This window comes from Aquarana catesbeiana, linkage group LG02, assembly GCF_042186555.1.
Source record: "Aquarana catesbeiana isolate 2022-GZ linkage group LG02, ASM4218655v1, whole genome shotgun sequence".
In the NCBI taxonomy this organism is placed as follows: Eukaryota; Metazoa; Chordata; class Amphibia; order Anura; family Ranidae; genus Aquarana; species Aquarana catesbeiana.
The window spans coordinates 468,455,532-468,475,114 of record NC_133325.1 but is presented as its reverse complement, the minus strand read 5'-3'; the positions used below and the strand labels follow the sequence as shown (position 1 = coordinate 468,475,114).

At 44.1% G+C, this 19,583-nt stretch overlaps 1 protein-coding gene across 1 annotated transcript in view; it reads right to left on the bottom strand.

The window, feature by feature from the left end:
* The window catches only part of TRIM33 (tripartite motif containing 33), a 253,604-nt gene that overhangs the window by 54,047 nt on the left and 179,974 nt on the right, over window positions 1–19,583 (bottom strand). The window contains exon 13 of the mRNA XM_073613483.1: window positions 8,264–8,327. Coding sequence (XP_073469584.1) covers window positions 8,264–8,327 — 64 coding nt within the window. The remainder of the gene's footprint in view (window positions 1–8,263; window positions 8,328–19,583) is intronic.

The following is a 19,583-nucleotide window of genomic DNA, read 5'->3' as shown; positions in this document are numbered from 1 at the left end:
ATCCATACGCCTGGATAATAGTCTGGCGAATCCACCTAGATATAGTTGAACTTGTTGCCGGCTGTCCTTTTCTAGAACCTTCCAGCAGGACAAAAAGGCAGTCTTCCAAAAAGAAGCTGACATCTTTAAGTAAACCTTGATCGCCCTCACCACATCAAGCGAGTGAATCGACCTTTCCTCCCTAGTTTTAGGGTTTGGAAAAAAGGAAGGTAGAATGATATCCTGATTCAAATGAAATTTGGAAACTACCTTTGGTAAAAAATCCGGACGAGAGCGCATGACCACTCTGTCCTGATGATGATCCAATGCAAGAAAGGGCGGCCAATTCTGACACCCTTCTAGCCGACGTTATAGTCGCCAAAAAAAAAACCAATTTCCCGGTTAATAGGACAAACGGAATATGTCCAATAGGTTCAAACAGTTGACACTGTTAGGCTGTCAGGACCAAATTTAGGTCCCAGGGACATAAAGGCGGCTTAACCGGCGGCCTTAGGTGCGTTATTCCCTTAACAAAGGTTCGTACCAAAGAATGGGATACAATTGGTCTTTGGAAAAATACCGATAAGGCAGAAATCTGTCCTTTAATTGTCCCTAAAGCCAACTTCAAGTCTATTCCTGCTTGAAGAAAGGCCAGAACTCTTCCAATCGTATACCTACGAGGGTTCCACCTCCTTCCCTCACACCAAGAAATGTATGACTTCCAGACTCTATAATAAATAGCTCTAGAAGCTGATTTTCTAGCGTTTATCAGAGTAGACAAGACTGAACCCATAATACCACGGTCTTTCAATATTCTGGTCTCAATAGCCATGCCATCAAATTCAGCAACCGTAAAGAAGGATGGAATATGGGTCCTTGAGACAACAGGTCTGGACAGCACGGAAGGACCAATGGGTCCCCCACTGCCAACTTCAATCTCTGAGTACCAGGATCTTCGAGGCCACGCTGGGGCCAGGAGGATCACTGGCTTCCGTTCCTCTTGTATTCTGTGTAGTGTGGCAGAATTTGGCTCGGAGGTAAGGCATATATCAGAGAATACTGATCCCAAGGAACTACTAATACGCCTATCCCGACAGTAAGCGGATCCTTGGTCCTGGATACAAACCTGTCCAGCTTGGCATTGAATCTGGATGCCAGCAGATCCACATCTGGGGTCCCCCAGTATTGGCAGATCAGTAGACCTCGGGATGCAGGGACCATTCCCCTGGCAACAATTTTTGGCGACTTAGGAAGTCTGCCTGCAAATTGTCCACCCTCGGTATAAACACCGCTGAAAGAAACGGCACATGTTTTTCTGCCCAAGTCAATATGTAATTTGCTTCTCTTTGTGCTGCCCGACTCCTGGTACCTCTCTCGTGGTTGATATACGCCACTACCGTGGAGTTGTCGGACTGGACTCAGATGGGGAGACCCCGTAATCTGGACGTCTAGAAGCGCAGAGCCAGACGAGCTGCCCGAATATCCAATAGATTGATGGGCAGGGACCTTTCTGCCTGGGACCATATTCCCTGGACAGAGGCCTCCTCCAAGACTACTCCCCAGCCTAGACGGCTGGCGTCTGTAGTTACTACTCTCCAAGCTGTTGGAGGAAAGGATTTTCCTTTTCTCAAATTGCTGGTTTTTAACCACCAAGAGGTTCCATTGTACCTGTGGGGACAGAACCATAGGATGATCTAAGGTTCGAGCAGACCTGTCCCAGGCTTCCAGAATACTGTTCTGGAACACCCTGGAATGGAACTGTGCATATGGAATTGCGTTGAAGGATGACACCATTTTGCCCAGCAACCTCATGCACAGCCGAATAGAAGGTCTTGTTTCTTTTTTCACCTTCTGGACGAGTTCCACTATGGAAATGACCTTTAAGGGGGGTTAAAAACACCCTTTCTTGGGCGGTGTTTAAGACCATGAAATATTAAATGGTGCTGCGCTAATCCTAGACACCCTTATTAAAAGGCTAAGAGTGATAATAAATAATTAAAGGTGATGTAAACAGCAAGGGGGTGTTATCATTGATCATAAAAAATCGCACTAATAAATAAGTAAACGTTAACGGTGCTAATAAATACTTGAAAGGTGATGTAAACAGCAAGGAGGTGTTATCATTAATCATAAAAAATCGCACTAATAAATAAACGTTGATGGTGCTAAACACAAATAAATGTGAAGGATAAAATCACTAGAAATTCACTCATCATAAAATAGTGCCATACAGTAAATCATCAGTCCATAACTGTAATCATGTGCAGAAAAAAGTGACATTCGCAATCATCACATAGTAACAACGAATCTATGTGATCTAAATTGAATAACAATCAAATTAGCACATAAAGTGACCAGGTGCAAGGTGAGAAAAAAAAAAAATATAAAGGGAAAAAAATAAATAAATAAGTGTAAACCAGTGCAATGTTCAGGGATTGTCCGGAACCATAACAGGCAATATTAATAAACGATGTGACTTGGATCGTTTAACATGCACCAGATGTGACAATAAAATAAGTCCTTTTTTAAAAAATGGTGATAGCGTCTTAACAATGAACAGTCGCTCCGTGGTGTTTGATGTAAATCACACGGTGCTCAACTTCGTGTACACACACTCATGTGAAAGATGGCCCCTTACCTGAAGGCAATAGGGCAAGCGCATATAACCAGGGGTCTTTAAAAGGGTCCTCCTTATAGCAATGAAGCAAGCACATATGGCCCAGAATCATTCAAAGGGGGTCCTCCCAGGTGCAGAGACCTCTCCACGCGGTCCTAATTACAGGGGGAGGTTCCCTCGGTAATATAAGGGGATAAAAAACACGGGGAGCCCCAATAGTGTAATACTATTCCAACAAATGCTTTTATTAGGTAAAAACAAGGGTACTCACATAGATATCAACAGTAAAGTTCCTATCTCCGACGAGCGGCGAGCTCGTAACTCTATTATAGTATGTAGAGCCTGTCCCGTCCTTACGCGTGACGTCACACCACACGTGACTTCATCAGAGGATCTTGGATAGGATTTTGGACAGGCTCTACATACTGTAATAGAGTTACGAGCTCGCCGCTCGTCGGAGATAGGAACTTTACTGTTGATATCTATGTGAGTACCCTTGTTTTTACCTAATAAAAGCATTTGTTGGAATAGTATTACACTATTGGGGCTCCCCGTGTTTTTTATCCCCTTATATTACCGAGGGAACCTCCCCCTGTAATTAGGACCGCGTGGAGAGGTCTCTGCACCTGGGAGGACCCCCTTTGAATGATTCTGGGCCATATGTGCTTGCTTCATTGCTATAAGGAGGACCCTTTTAAAGACCCCTGGTTATATGCGCTTGCCCTATTGCCTTCAGGTAAGGGGCCATCTTTCACATGAGTGTGTGTACACGAAGTTGAGCACCGTGTGATTTACATCAAACACCACGGAGTGACTGTTGCATGTTAAGACGCTATCACCATTTTTTAAAAAAGGACTTATTTTATTGTCACATCTGGTGCATGTTAAACGATCCAAGTCACATCGTTTATTAATATTGCCTGTTATGGTTCCGGACAATCCCTGAACATTGCACTGGTTTACACTTATTTATTTATTTTTTTCCCTTTATATTTTTTTTTTTTTCTCACCTTGCACCTGGTCACTTTATGTGCTAATTTGATTGTTATTCAATTTAGATCACATAGATTCGTTGTTACTATGTGATGATTGCGAATGTCACTTTTTTCTGCACATGATTACAGTTATGGACTGATGATTTACTGTATGGCACTATTTTATGATGAGTGAATTTCTAGTGATTTTATCCTTCACATTTATTTGTGTTTAGCACCATCAACGTTTATTTATTTATTAGTGCGATTTTTTATGATTAATGATAACACCTCCTTGCTGTTTACATCACCTTTTAAGTATTTATTAGCACCGTTAACGTTTACTTATTTATTAGTGCGATTTTTTATGATCAATGATAACACCCCCTTGCTGTTTACATCACCTTTAATTATTTATTATCACTCTTAGCCTTTTAATAAGGGTGTCTAGGATTAGCGCAGCACCATTTAATATTTCTATGTCACTTTAAGGTTTGGTTTGCACCTGTATTCGGTGCATGCAGCTGGTCCTTAAGATTATTATCTGAATATATATATGTTAGCGCGGGAATAATTCTTTTATTTTGGTGTTTAAGACCAGACCCAGATACACCAAGGTTTGGGTCGGACAAAGGGCTGACTTGTCCACATTTAGAATCCACTCTAGGCGTTGTAAAACCTGCACTGTTCTTGACACGTTTTGGATCAGGATGGGGCAAGAGCAATCCCTCAGGAGGAGATCTTCCAGAATCCTACCACGGAGATCTTCTGGGACCTTAGGGATGCCAACACCGGGGCAAGAATCTATGTGAAAACCCTGGGTGCCGTGGTTAGACTGAATGGCAGTGCCACAAATTGAAAATGAGGGCCTTTTACTGAGAAACGCAGAAACCTTTGATGTGGTCCGAAGATCGGTACATGAAGGTATGCGTCCTTGATATCTATGGACGCTAAATCTCCCTTTCTCAGAGATTTTATTGTTGAACGAACCGACTCCATACGGAAGGACCGGAAGTTTACAAGGAGGTTGAGAGCTTTGAGGTCCAAAATGGGCCTTACTTCCCCATTTGGTTTTGGCACGGTAAAAAGATTCGAGGGGTTTTACTCAAAACTTTCTTCGTGCAGAACTTTGACAATTACCCCTTGCTTCAGCAGACGCTGCAAAGCTAGGAATAGGCATTTCCTTTTCTCTGGATCCAACGGGACCCTTGAGTATAGAAAACAGTTTGGAGGAATTTCCCGGAACTCTATTCTGTAACCCTGTGTTATAGTGGAAATGACCCAACTGTCTTGGACCAGATTTTCCCATGCATCCAGAAACAGCCTATGCCTGCCCCCCACCCGTGAGAGCGGGGGCGTCCCTTCACAAGGTTGACGGAGTTGGACTTGGCTGGCTTTTGATTCCAGGGCTTCCTCTGACCCTGAGGCTTTTTAAAACCAGACGGCTGAGGCCGTCGATACCGCTTGGGGGAAGAAGCACTAGGTCCTGGAGCATTGGGAATTTTATAAGAGGGTTGCTTACCTCTCCTAGTAGGGAGAAGGACACTATTTCCTCCAGAGATCTTTTGGATATATTTATCCAGATCTTCGCCAAACAAGCGTTCTCCATGGAAAGGAAAAGCTGCAAGTAGCCTCTTGCATGGCGTCTCAGCAGACCAGTTCTTTAGCCACAAAACCCTGCGCATATGTATGGACAGTAACGCAAAACGAGACATCTGCTGGATTGAGTCTTTCAATGCGTCCACTGCAAAACAGAGCATGAGGAAGCTCCGACAATTCCTCGGTAGGTTCCTCCTGACAAGGCAGGTTTTTTATTAACCGTTTACAACGGTCCTTTAGGGATTGTCAAATCCCAATAGCTGCAACTGCTGGCTGAACTGCTGCACCAGCCACCGCGAAAGAGGCTTTTAATAAGGATTCTAGCTTTTTATCAGCCATATCCTTAAATACCATTATCCACTGGGCAGGTTAAATTCTTAATCACTGAAGAAATGGCGGCATCCACCAAAGGTGTACCCCATCTCTTCCTGAACTTTTCCTCCATAGGATATAAGATAGAAAACCTCTTTGGAGGTAAGTATATCCTGTCAGGATGATCCCAGTCTGCGTAAACCACCTGCTCCAATAATGGATGCAAAGGGAACGCTTGGGAACCTTGCTGAGGTCGCAAGGATCCCAAAGCAGAACAGGAGAATCCAGACTCCTGAACCGGGGGTAACTTAAACCCAACTCGTACCATCTCAGTCAGAGATCGGATAAACAATTTCTGGGAACGGGAGGCTGAAATTGGCTCCTCTGAACCAGAGTCCTCAGCTGAGGATTCTTAACCCTCTCCTTCCTCCCGGTCCTTTATGGCCACCTCCTCCAAATCCTCTGCCCAGTCTGGTCCCAGATCACCTGGACCCATCTGGCTATAAGAGTGCTGGTGCTCCAGTGATTCTCCACTTGGCCCGGGCTCAGGGGAGGGATATCTGTTATGCTTCTTCCCTCCCTGCGTTACAGAAGCAATCATGCAAGCTATTTTGCCTTCCAGGCCAGCTAATGCAGATGCCAAGTCATCCTTAGTAACATAAGCCAAGGCAGGAATATTGGTAGTGGCCACTATGCCTGACAAATGCAATGGCTCAGCCAGGCCAGATGCCGCAGGTCTTTCAGGGGAGACCGAGCTTGTATCAGCATGGGGCTGGTCTCCTGTTTTCAAGGGAGTTACTCTTACCCCTGTGCCTGCCCTGCTCCCTGTACCTCGTTTTATGGAAGACATTGCTTACATACGAGGAAACAAAGTACTCCCCACAAGCTGTAGCCAGCGTTTAACCTGTCACAACTGTGTCCAACAACCTCCAGACTCATGTGCCCAAGTATCGCTCTGTGCTGTCCCAGCACACACCAGGAGCTCCAGCTCCTTATAAAGCCTAACCTGGCAGTGGACTGAGCACATGCGCGCACGCCGCATCTGCCGTGTCCAGATGCACGCAGCGCCTCTGTGACGCGCACGCGGCGCACATTGCGCACGCCATACCGGTCATCTGTAAATTTCCAGACACAAGCACAAGGTTAACAGAGGGAATATGTATAAAAAAAATTCCCAAAGGGAGTACTCACCGTCCCAAGCAGCAGGGCCTGTTATACCAGGCCCAATCTTCCCCCATCACGGCGGGTAGCATCTCAGAGGACCTTCAAGGACTGGGTCCCCCATTCTTTGGGGTCCACACCCTTGGACCTGTAAGGCACCCTTCTGGTTTACCTTGGACAAGTTATGACCAGGAATACCAACTTTAACAAGGGTCCAGCGCCATATAGGACACATTACAAGCAAAACCTCACTCTTGAACCGAGGCTCGTTACCATCCACTTTAGCTTTCCTATGCCATCCTAATGGATCCGATTACAACATCCTCACTGGGACATTTATTTGAAGAATTTTGAAGAGCTTCAACAGCCATGACCATCACCTTCAAGACACTGGCGAAAAAACTGAGGTATTAACTGTATAGGAGGGGTTATATGGGAGGAAACGTCTTTCTATTGGTTGCCAGTGTTCAATCACCTAAAGGTAGCGTATAACCCAATTAGTCATTATTATGGTGCTCTGTGTCCCGTGATGTACGATAAAGAAAAGTAGTTGTGAGGGGATACTTAGCCTACCAACCATGTTGGACACCCTACCTCTAAAGCTGCAATATGACGCAAGAGGCAAGAAAGCTAAAACAAAGGCTTGTCGCCAGGATGTCAATACGTGCAAACAGCAAACTGGTTTGGTTCCAATAGACCATAATGCGGGTAGGAAAAAACCAAAGCTATATTTTTGAATTTGCAGGTTTGTAGCAGCCTTCAATGGAAACACTTCCCATGCTAGCTCTACCATACCATTAACTCCTTGCCAAACACTTAATGTAAATGTGGAGGGTAGGCTTTTAACCCACACATGCGTCCTGAGGCTTTCATGCTGAGAGCTCACTGCAAGCTCTCAGCAGAATGACCGAGCTGTCACAGATGGCTATCTGTCTATGGTTATGATTGGCAGTTGGGCTGCCGATCACGTGACTACTATGAAAGCCAATTAAATGATTGAAAGTTCATGCCGCCCCCAGCATAAAAAGACCCAGTTGAAGGTTTGCCGAGAGGGGGGTGGGAAGGGGTTAAAGAACTCTGTTCTGTGCATCTAACTAACCAAAACACCCAAAAAAACTTTTAGAAATTAAAGACTCAAAAAAACAAACTATGGTGTTCCCATACAGTAATGCAATCATACAGTACAACAAAAAATAGCAGCAATTGTTCAGCAAGTAATTGCATCTCTAATGCACAAAGGCCCGGAGAAAACACATCTCCCACTTCAGAAAATAAGAAATTCTGCTAGGTTACATGATATTAATACTGTGAACATTTCGGATCAATCTCTGGGACCTGCAGCCTTCTAACGCACCATACCAATGTCAGTGATTCTTCTAAAAACACATTGGGGTGACCCAGACAACAAAAATACAAGAATAGCCTGCAGATTCCAGAAGTCAACTGCATCAGGATGTTTAATTTAAGAATAGCAGAACATTCAGCTTCCTTCTCGTTTTTTTATACCACCATATTGCAGCCCCGGGCCTTGTGCAGTGTTTTAGTTCACCATCTTCACATTACTGTGTTTTTGTAAGGATTATAGAAAGGTTAGAGACTAGGATGAGAAATGTGCACTCACCTTCCCCTACTACCAGTGCTTGATGTACTGGGTGGCCTCACTGGTGTATGTGAATTAGATAAACCTAAAAAAGATAGATACCACACCTGTTATAGCATCCGCTTATGTGACGATACAAAAAAGCAGAAATTATTCAATTTCCTTTCATTTGAATGTAGACCTGAAAAATTTTTTGCCCAAAAAAAAATCTATATTGTAGACCTAAATAAAATACAATGTGTTTTACATTCATTTTTATCATCTTTTTGTAACATTCAGCACGTGCACATTGTTTATAACCAAACAATTTTTATTTACATTTCAACATTTCCACGGCTATGGTCAGTAGAGTCTAGTTGTTGTGCCTGCCAACAACCATTGCAATGTCCTTTGTGGTGACATTGGCAGAATGATACTACACTTCCAAATATGCTTTGCTGTGCCACAGTGAAGATTAGGTGCAATTCTGGGGGTACTATGGCTGAATAAACAGGCACATTGTGTATTTACAAGTCTGCCTGTAGTTCAGATGAGGAGTGCACGCCATAAGATAGCAATGATGGTCCTGCAATAAGATCTTGGGAGCAAGCGTTTTGGCCCCATGACAGAAAGTTATGACAAAAAGTGCTTTCTTGTGGGATTAAAAGATAAAACTGCAGACATTATGCAAGAACATTTTAAAAAGGTGGCCCCAAAGGACTTAACAAGGGAGGCAAACTCATGTTCATTTTAGAATTTGCACCTAGATCGACTAGATTAGACATACTTTACAAGTGTAATGATCACAATACTCCGTATTTTTGAGAGATTACACACAATCTAATTATTATACACATTTAGCAGCACATGTCAAAATACAGGAATTTCACTAAAGGACATATCAAGACATGCACTTAAAGAATTTCTATAAAGTTTTCTCAAACCATGCATTTGTTAGTACGTGATCAGTAGAGTACCCCTTTAGGAGAAGCCTTGGTATCCTCTGGAGCCCTTAACTGTTCACTCTGCACTGCTTGGGCCAGGTTTACTCCAATCAGGAGAAGTGGTTTCAGTGGGTTAACGTGAATTTTGACAGTTGTGGGGAAAATGGACTGAGTTACTGGTACATTGCTTTAATGTTCTGACAGTGGAACTGCACAATCCTATAAACCAGATTCTGGACTCCCCTTTACCTGGTGGAGCACAATATCTTCAGTCAAGTTTCTCCTGTGGGCTTGTTGGCATTCATAGATCTTTTTCACGTGGGCAGCATTTTACGATTCCCTGAAAATTTGTGGCGACAGCCGGTTTAAGGGAGGCAATATTGCCGCCTCCTGCACGTCTTTTGACCTCCAGTGGGATTTTGTTTCTTTCCAAATGGAGATTTTACATTGAACTACTGAGCAGCAACCACTTGAGCCACGTTTGGCATGCAGTTGCAGTGAGGCCCATAAACATCAATTGGTGAGCATGCAGAGATGTAGTTGTCTCACTGTGAAGTGAAGCATCGCGGCAATCTGAACTCACCCCTTTAAGTGCTGTGTAAAATTTGGAGACGCACGCTCAAGGGGGTGGTAAAGACGTTGATCAACTGCCTGTTTTTACTGCTCCTTCTCCGCCATTGTGAACTAAGCCTTAGGGAGAAGGAGCTGGAGAGAGACTGTTCACACCCAGGTCTTCAAGGATAAGTTGACCTTTGGGAAAAAAAAAAAATACATGCACTTTTTTTGCAGGTAAAAAAAAAAAAAAAAAAAAAAGCGATTTTCCCAAGGAAGCTTCAGAGCATTGCATCTGCAATCAGCAGGCTGCAGGTGCAAGGTCAGGCTCTTGCAGACTCTCAGGGTGGCTGTCTGCCCATACCTCCAATATGGGCAGGTAGTTACTTGAGAGCAGAATGATCAATGAACTACAAGACAGCTCACCTATACCCTTGTAGCTCAATGAAACATACAAGCCATCAGCTGCAATGGCTGATGGTATTTGCAGTCTATTTATTCACAGAAAATCGGGTGAATGATTGATGTATCTGTTTTCAAATTGTGAGCAGGGGGATCGGGGGTACGTGCTGAACATGTTACACAATACAACCTAAATATAGATGTAACATGTTCAGAGAGCTGACCTTAGCCTTTAACCACTAGCCGACCAGCTGCCATCATTCTACAGCGGCAGGTCGGCTCTCCTGCGCAAATCACTGTAGCTGTATGTCGGGCCTTTAAACAGCTATAGCAAGCGGGGGACCCGATGCGCATGGCCACAATGTCCGCCGATTGTGGGCACGAGAGCCAGAACGGGGATGTGTGTCTCAGGAGAGGAGAGACATATAGTCTGTTCCTACTAGCTAAGAACTGCGATCTGGTTCCTCCCCTAGTCAGTCACATCCCCACAGTTAGAAACACATTTAACCCCTTCCCTGCCAGTGACATTTACACAGTAATCTCTGCATTTTTATAGCACTGATCTCTGTATAAAAGTCAATGGTCCCAAAAATGTGTCAAAGGTGTTTAATCGGTCTGCCGCAATGTTGCAGTCCCACAAAAAAAAAAAAAAAATAACTGCTTACCTGTAAAATCCTTTTCTTGGAGTACATCTAGGGACACAGAGCCATAGTAGTTACTATGTGGGTCATAGGCCACCTTCATGTGATGGACACTGGCACACCCTAAGACAGGAAGTCCACTCCCAATATAACCCCTCCCACTACTGGGAGTACCTCAGTTTTTGTAGTAAAGCAATATACGTGTATTAGAAGAGGGGAGGGACCTCTGTGTCCCGTTATGTACTCCAAGAAAAGGATTTTACAGGTAAGCTGTTATAAAAATCCTATTTTCTTTATCGTAAATCACAGGACACAGACCCTTAGTAGTTACTATGTGGGATGTCCCAGAGCAATGCCAACTGAGGGGAGGGAGACACAACAAAAGTAGGGCACCATGAGACTATAGGACTTATACTGCTGCCTGCAGCACACTACATCCAAAAGCAATATCCTCATGCCTTTTTGCATCCACCTGACAGAATCTGGTAAAATCATGGACTGAAGACCAGGTTGCGGGCTTGCAGATTTTAGCCATGGAAGCTTGGTGATGCACTGCCCACGAAGCACTAACAGTCCTAGTGGAGTGCGCTTTGATTTGAGAGGGTGGAATCTTCCTCTTCAAAACATAAGCTTGAACAATTACTTGCCGAATCCATTTAGAAATAGTAGATTTCAATGCTGCCCGTCCTACCTTAGGACCTTCAGGCAACACAAACAAAAACATCCGTTTTTCGAATCTGAGCAGTCGCCTTCAAGTAGACTTTGACTGCTCCCACCACATCCAGAGAATGTAGTGACTTCTCTTCCATAGAACAGGGTTCTAGAAAAAAGGAAGGTAGAACAATATCCTGGTTTAGATGAAAACCTGAAACTACCTTCGGTAGAAAGTTAGGATGAGGATGCAGTACCACCTTATCCTTGTGAATAATTAAATATGGCTCTTTACAAGAAAAAGCAGCCAACTCTGATACCCTTCTTGCAGAAGATATGGCTACCAGACAAATTTGTTTCTTTGTCAAAAAGAAATATGCCGTATCGGCTCAAAAGGCTGCTTCTGCAATGCCGACAGAACTAAATTCAAGTCCCAAGGGTTCAGGGATGACCTAACCGGAGGATTAAGCCGTGTTACCCCCTGAATAAAGCTACGAACCAAAGAATGCAAAGCAAGCGGTCGTTGAAATAATACCGATAAGGCAGAGACCTGGCCTTTGATAGTACTCAAGGCCAGCTTAATTTCTAACCCCATCTGCAGAAAGTCAAGCATTCTACCTATGACATACTTCCTGGGGTGCCAAACCCTGGATTCACACCAGGAGACATATGGCTTCCAGACTCTAATACATGATTCTGGAGGCCGGCTTCCTTGCATTAATCAAGGTAGATACCACTGAACCTGATAGCCCACGCTTTTTCAGAATGTGGGTCTCAATAGCCAAACCATTAAATTTAGCGTTTGTAAGGTAGGATGGAATACTGGACCTTGCGAGAGAAGGTCTGGACGTAGTGGTAGGGTCCATGGGTCCCCTACCGCCATCCTTATGATCTCTGCATACCAGGATCTTCTGGGCCACAAGAATCACCGACTTCCCTTCCTGCGTGACCCTGCGAAGAAATCGGGGAAGCAGCAGAATAGGAGGGAATGCATAAATCAATGAGAACGGATTCCACGGGAACACCAAGGCATCTGTTCTGCATGCTAGCGGATCCCTTGTTCTTGACACAAAGTTGTCGATCTTTTTGTTGAACCTGGACGCAAACAGATCTACGTCTGGGATCCATCTTTGGCACATTGTCAGGAAGATATCGGGGCGAAGGGACCATTCTCTCGGGAACAACTGCTGACGACTCAAGTAGTCCGCCTGCCAATTTTCAATTCCTGGAATGAAGACTGGATAGGCAAGGTCAATTTTTTTCTGCCCAAGTTAGGATATGATTCACCTCTCTCTGGGTCGCACGACTTCTCGTGCCCCCTTGGTGATCGATATAGGCCACTGCTGTGGCATTGTCGGATTGGATCCTGACAGGATAATTCCGTAACCTGAACATCCAGGCCCTCAGGGCCAAGCGCGCTGCCCGAATCCCTAGAATGTTGATGGGTGAGGTAATTTCTGATCTGGACCATTTCCCTTGGACAGTCCCCTCTTTCAGGACTGCTCCCCAACCTGAAAGGCTGGTATCTGTTACCACCTTCCAGGTAACTGGTAGGAAGGATTTTGCCTGCAGATTCTTGGTTATCAACCACCAGCTGAGGCTCCAGCGCAACCTTGGAGACAGACACATTGGGAAATCTAGAGCTTGGACTTTCTTGTTCCATGCCGATAGGATACTGTTTTGCAGCAGCCTCGAATGAAACCAAGCATAAGGAACGGCCTCAAATGAAGCCACCATCTTTCCCAACAACCTCATGCAAAGTCAAATAGAAGGATTCTTCTTTGCCTTGACCACCTGAATCAGTTCCTTTATGGCAATGATCTTCACCTGCGGCAAAAATACCCTTTTCTGGGCTGTATCTATGATCAGACTTAAGGACTCTAATCTCCCTAATGGTTTTAGGGAGCATTTCTCTAGGTTGAGAATCCAACCTAGGTATTCCAGGTAGTTCACTGTGGTGACCATACTTTGGTCTAAGCAGGCTACCGACTGGTCTATCAAGAGCAGATTGTCTAGGTAAGGTATAATCGTTAATTCCTTGGGCCCTTAATCTGGAGGGGCCAGGACCTTTGTAAACACTCAAGGTGCAGTAACTAGACTGAAAGGCAGAGCTACAAACTGAAAATGAAGATTTTCTACCCCGAAACATAGATATTTCTGGTGAGCAGGAAAAATAGGCACATGGATATATGCATTCTTGATGTTGATTGACACCAGAAGTTCTCCATCTTGTAGGATGGAGACTACTGATCGAATTGACTCCATGTGAAAAGAGCGGATATTCAGAAACCGGATTAGATCTTTGAGACCTAGGATGGGTCTGACATCTTCATTTGTTTTTGGTACCCTGAAAAGGTTTGAATAAAACCCCAATCCCTGCTCTTCCATGGGGACCACTGAGATCACTTTTTAAAGACAAAAGATGGTCTAATGCTTGAAAGAGAAATTTCTTTTTCTCTGGATCCTTGGGAACGTTAGATCTGAGAAAACGAGGAGACAGGAACTTTCAGAAACTATAGTTTGTACCCTAGAGTTATTGAGGAAGTCACCCATCTGTCTCGACACTCTTCCTGCCAGACCCTTGAGAACTGCAGAAGTCTTGCCCCCACTCGAGCAAGCGGGGGCGCCCCTTCATAAGGAGGCTTTAGTATTTTGTCTTGTTGGTATCCTCTCCCAGGACTTCTTTTGTCCCTGGGGTTGACCCTGAGGTTTACCTCTTGAACTTGACGGTGGAGGCCATCGTGTCTGCCTGGAGGCAGATGCCACTGGCACTGGAGAAGGAACTTGTTTAAATTAAATACGTTTACTCCTCTTAACTGGCAAAAGGTTAGTTTTTCCACTAGAAATTTTTTGGATGTATTTATTCAAATCAACCCCAAACAGCCATTCACCGTGAAAAGGAAAACCAGCCAGAAGCTTTTTGCATGGCGCTTCGGCTGACCAATTTTTCAACCATAAGATTCTACGCATATGCACCAGCCCAAGCGTAAGGCCTGGAGAATAGTATCTCTCGTAGCATCTATTGCAAAACAAAGCCCCTGGTAGCTCGGCTAAATCCTGGGCCTGCTGATCAGGAATAACCTTGAGCACCTGTTTAAACTGGTCTCTCAAGGACTGACATACACCAATTGCTGCCAGTGCAGGCTGAGTCACTGAACCCGCCAGAGAAAAAGTGCTTTTTAATAGGAATTCCAACTTCTTAACCACTGGATCCCTAAGCATTGTCTACCGGACAAGTCAAACTTTTATGCACAGAGGATATAGCAGCGTCAATTGCTGGTATCCCCCACTTCTTAGTGAATTTTTCCTCCATAGGATAAAGCGTTCAAAACTTTTTAGGAGGAAAAAAATGCTTATCTGGGTGATCCCACTCAGAAAACATAAGCTTTACCAGGAATGAATGGACAGGAAAGGCATGCACAGCTTGAGAAGGCTTTAGCGAACCCAAACAAGAAGTGGGTTTATCAAACGACTCAGTTAGGGGTAGCATACAGTGGGGCAAAAAAGTATTTAGTCAGCCACAAATTGTGCAAGTTCTCCCACTTAAGATGAAAGGCCTGTAATTGTCATCATAGGTATACCTCAACTATGAGAGACAAAATGTGGAAACAAATCCAGACAATCACAGTCTGATTTTTATTTAATTTGCAAATTATGGTGGAAAATAAGTAAGTATTTGGTCAATATCAAAAGTTCATCTCAGTACTTTGTTATATATCCTTTGTTGGCAATGACAGAGGTCAAACGTTTTCTGTAAGTCTTCACAAGGTTGTCACACAGTGTTGCTGGTATGTTGGCCCATTCCTCCATGCAAATCTCCTCTAGAGCAGTGATGTTTTGGGGTTGTCGCTGGGCAACACGGACTTTCAACTCCCTCCAAAGGTTTTCTATGGGGTTGAGATCTGGAGACTGGCTAGGCCACTCCAGGACATTGAAATGCTTCTTATGAAGCTACTCCTTTGCCCGGGCGGTGTATTTAGGATCATTGTCATGCTGAAAGACCAAGCCACGTTTCATCTTCAATGCCCTTGCTGATGGGAGGAGGTTTGCACTCAAAATCTCACGATACATGGCCCCATTCATTCTTTCATGTACACGGATCAGTCGTCCTGTTCCCTTTGCAGAGAAACAGCCCCAAAGCATGATGTTACCACCCCCATGCTTCACAGTAGGTATGGTGTTCTTTGGCTGTAACTCAGCATTCTCTCTCCTCCAAAGACGGCGAGTTGTGTTTCTACCAAACCGTTCTACTTTGGTTTCATCTGACCATATGACATTCTCCCAATCCTCTTCTGGATCATCCAAATGCTCTCTAGCAAACCTTGGACGGGCCAGACATGTACTGGCTTAAGCAGGGGGACACGTCTGGCACTGCAGGATCTGAGTCCCTGGCGGCGTAGTGTGTTACTGATGGTAGCCTTTGTTACGTTGGTCCCAGCTCTCTGCAGGTCATTCACTAGGTCCCCCAGTAGGGTTCTGGGATTTTTGCTTACCATTCTTGTGATCATTTTGACTCCATGGGGTGAGATCTTGCGTGGAGCACCAGATCGAGGGAGATTATCAGTGGTCTTGTATATCTTCCATTTTCTAATTATTGCTCCCACAGTTGATTTCTTCACACCAAGCTGCTTGCCTATTGCAGATTCAGTCTTCACAGCCTGGTGCAGGTCTACAATTTTGTTTTTGGTGTCCTTCTACAGCTCTTTAGTCTTCACCATAGTGGAGTTTGGAGTGTGACTGTTTGAGGTTGTGGACATGTGTCTTTTATACTGATAACAAGTTCAAACAGGTGCCATTAATACAGGTAATGAGTGGAGGATAGAGAAGCCTCTTTACCGCTTGCCATCCGGAGGACGTCATATGACGTCCTCGACTTTCGGGGCTTATATCTGAATGATGTCTGAGGCTAAAGACATCATTCAGATACCGGCATTTTCAGCCGGCGATTCCGTACACCATAAGAACGATCATAGCGGCTGTTCCGCCGCTTGATCGTTCTTACGGGCGGCCCCCCCCTCCCGCCGCCCTCCGGTGCTACTACCGACTCACCTCAGCGATCGGTGAGTCGGACAGCGGATCCGCCGGTGCCGGATGTTCACCATAGAGATTTCCGGCGGACCAGATGGTCGCCGGAGTCTCTATGATCGTTCGGAGGCCGGGCGCAATGTTATGACGTCACGCCCGGCCTCTGCATTCAAAAAAACGGCGCCGCTTCGGCTGTGAAGCGGCGATCGTTTTATTTTTTTTTTTTGATTTTAGGCTTCCCAGCCTAGAGGTGAGATGTGGGGTCTTATTGACCCCATATCTCACTGTAAAGAGGACTGATCGTGTCATATTCCTATTACAAGGGATGTTTACATTCCTTGTAATAGGAATAAAAGTGATCAAAAAAAAATTTTTTTTTAAAGTGTAAAAATAAAAATTAAGTAAAATTAACAATAAAAAAAAAAAAAAAATAAAAATTTTAAAGCGCCCCTGTCCCCGTGAGCTCGCATACGTAAGTCCCGCCCACATATGAAAACGGTGTTCAAACCACACATGTGAGGTATCGCCGCGAACGTTAGAGCGAGAGCAATAATTTTGGCCCTAGACCTCTGTAACTCAAAACATGTAACCAGTAAAAAATTTCAAAGCGTCGCCTATGGGGATTTTTAAGTACCAAAGTTTGGCGCCATTCCACGAGCGTGTGCAATTTTGAAGCGTGACATGTTAGGTATCTATTTACTCGGCGTAACTTCATCTTTCACACAATGCAAAAAAATTTGGCTAACTTTGCTGTTTTGTTTTTTTTTTAAAGCATGAAACTGTTTTTTTTCCAAAAAAAGCGCGTTTGAAAAATTGCCGTGCAAGATAAAAAGTTGCAATGACTGCCATTGTATTCTCTAGGGTCTCTGCTAAAAAACATATATAATGTTTGGGGGTTCTATGTAATTTTATAGCAAAGAAATGATGATTTTTGACATGTAGGAGCGAAGTGTCAGAAATGGCCTGGATGCGAAATGGTTAAAGAAGATACAGGTCCGTGAGAGCCAGACATCTTGCTTGTTTGTAGGTGACCAAATACTTATTTTCCACCATAATTTTCAAATAAATTCTTTCAAAAATCAGACAATGTGACTGTCCAGATTTGTTTCCACATTTTGTCTCTCATAGTTGAGGTATACCTATGATGAAAATTACAGGCCTCTCTCATCATTTTAAGTGGGAGAACTTGCACAATTGGTGGCTGACTAAATACTTTTTTGCCCCACTGTAAAATGTGAAACCGACCATTTCAGTAAGAGATTGCACCATCAATCTTTCAGATTGTGAAGCTGATCCTTTCGCATTTGACCCCTCAGAAAAGGAGTCATCAGCCTCTTCACGGTCCTCTGAGAGAAATTAGTCTTCTCCCACCCCCAGTTCCTCAGTTTGAGGGTCCTGGGTAATAGAAGGGGACCTGTCGTGTTTTGTGCCACACTGGGATGCGATTAAAGCCGCTAGCTTTTCTTCCAAACCTATCATGGCTGAGGAAAAACCTCTTCAGTAATATAGACAGGGGCTGCAGTGTTGGAAACAGTTGCAACATTTGACAGTCCTGATGGCTCACTCTGACCAGCCACCTCAGATCTCTCAGGGGAGGATGCCATTGTAGAGATGAGTTTAGGCTTTTTTGAGCTTGAGCGAGTCCCTTTTGAGCCCTTTTTTGGGGCCATTCTACCTCCCCTTCAGACCATAGACCGATGCACAAATGCAGAGGTACTACCAGAAGAAATTGCACACACTGCTTGGACAAATAGTCCAGCAACTGCCGCTATTATTAGTGCTTAGCCTGGTGCTTTGGTAAATGTGCCAAGGGAAAGCCTGTGTCACCACTTACATGCCCCCTTTTTGCTCATGACCCTCCGACTGCTAGCCGGAGGGAAGTCTGCATCTTCTGCCGATACAGAGTGATCTGAGGAAAGCATGACAAGGTACGTGCTCAGTACAGCCCCCAGTGGTGACTTTTAGGCATGACAACATTTACTAAAGAAAATTAAATTCCTTCGAAATCTCCACTTACCTTTCCCGCCGCATGGATTCTGTGGTAACAGACCCAATCTTCACCCCTCACAGTGTGCTCAGTTAAAAAACCTTCAGGAACCGGGGTCCCTTTTTAATCAGGGGATCCACACTCCTGGACCCGTAAAGCACCCCGCTAGAAAAACTTTATGGCTGAAAAAACCAAAGCACTGGATCCCGGGGGCCAGCTGACTATAAAGAGAAGTGTTACGGGCTAAACCTTGTTTCTTCCGCCATGAGGCCAGGGTACCATTCAATTCGGCCTAAAAAGACACTTTGAATGGATCGGCTTGCATAGCCTGCCCCTGCAAGAAATATTCCAGTGGAGCTCAGCATAGCACATCTTCTCTACTTCTCTACTCGTGACCAAACCTAGGACACTAGTGAAAAAATTGAGGTACCCCCAGTAGTGGGAGGGGTTATATAGGGAGTGGACTTCCTGTCTTAGGGTGTGCCAGTGTACATCACCTGAAGGTGGCCTATAACCCACATAGTAACTACTATGGCTCTGTGTCCCGTGATATACGATAAAGAAAAAAAAATAATTTGCAGATCGCCGCAATTACTAACAAAAAAAAAGTCATAACTATAGCCCTTATTTTGTAGACGCTATAACTTTTGCACAGACCAATCAATATGCACTCATTGTGATTTTTTTAACCAAAAATATGTAGAAGAATATATATCGGCCTAAACAGAGGAAGAAATTCGTTTTTTTTAATTTTTGGGGGGGATATTTATTATAGCAAAAACAAACAAATATATTGCTTTTTTTTCAAAATTGCCCTTTTTTGTATATAGTGCAAAAAATAAAAACCGCAAAGGTGATCAAATACCACCAAAAGAAAGCTCTATTTGTGAGGAAATAAAGGACATAAATTTTGTTTGGGTACAACGTCGCACAAACGCACAATTGTCAGTTAAAGCGACCCAGTGCCATATCGCAAAAAATGGCCTGGTCATTAAGGGGGCAAATCCTTCCGGGGCTGAAGTGGTTAATATTATGATAATTTCATGTGAAAGTAAAACAGTGACTGTTTATTGAATGCTTTCCAGAGATGAGATAAAGTTATCTTGTTGAATGTTCGAGACGATTTAAAGCGGAACTAAACCCCTAAAAATACTTACCTC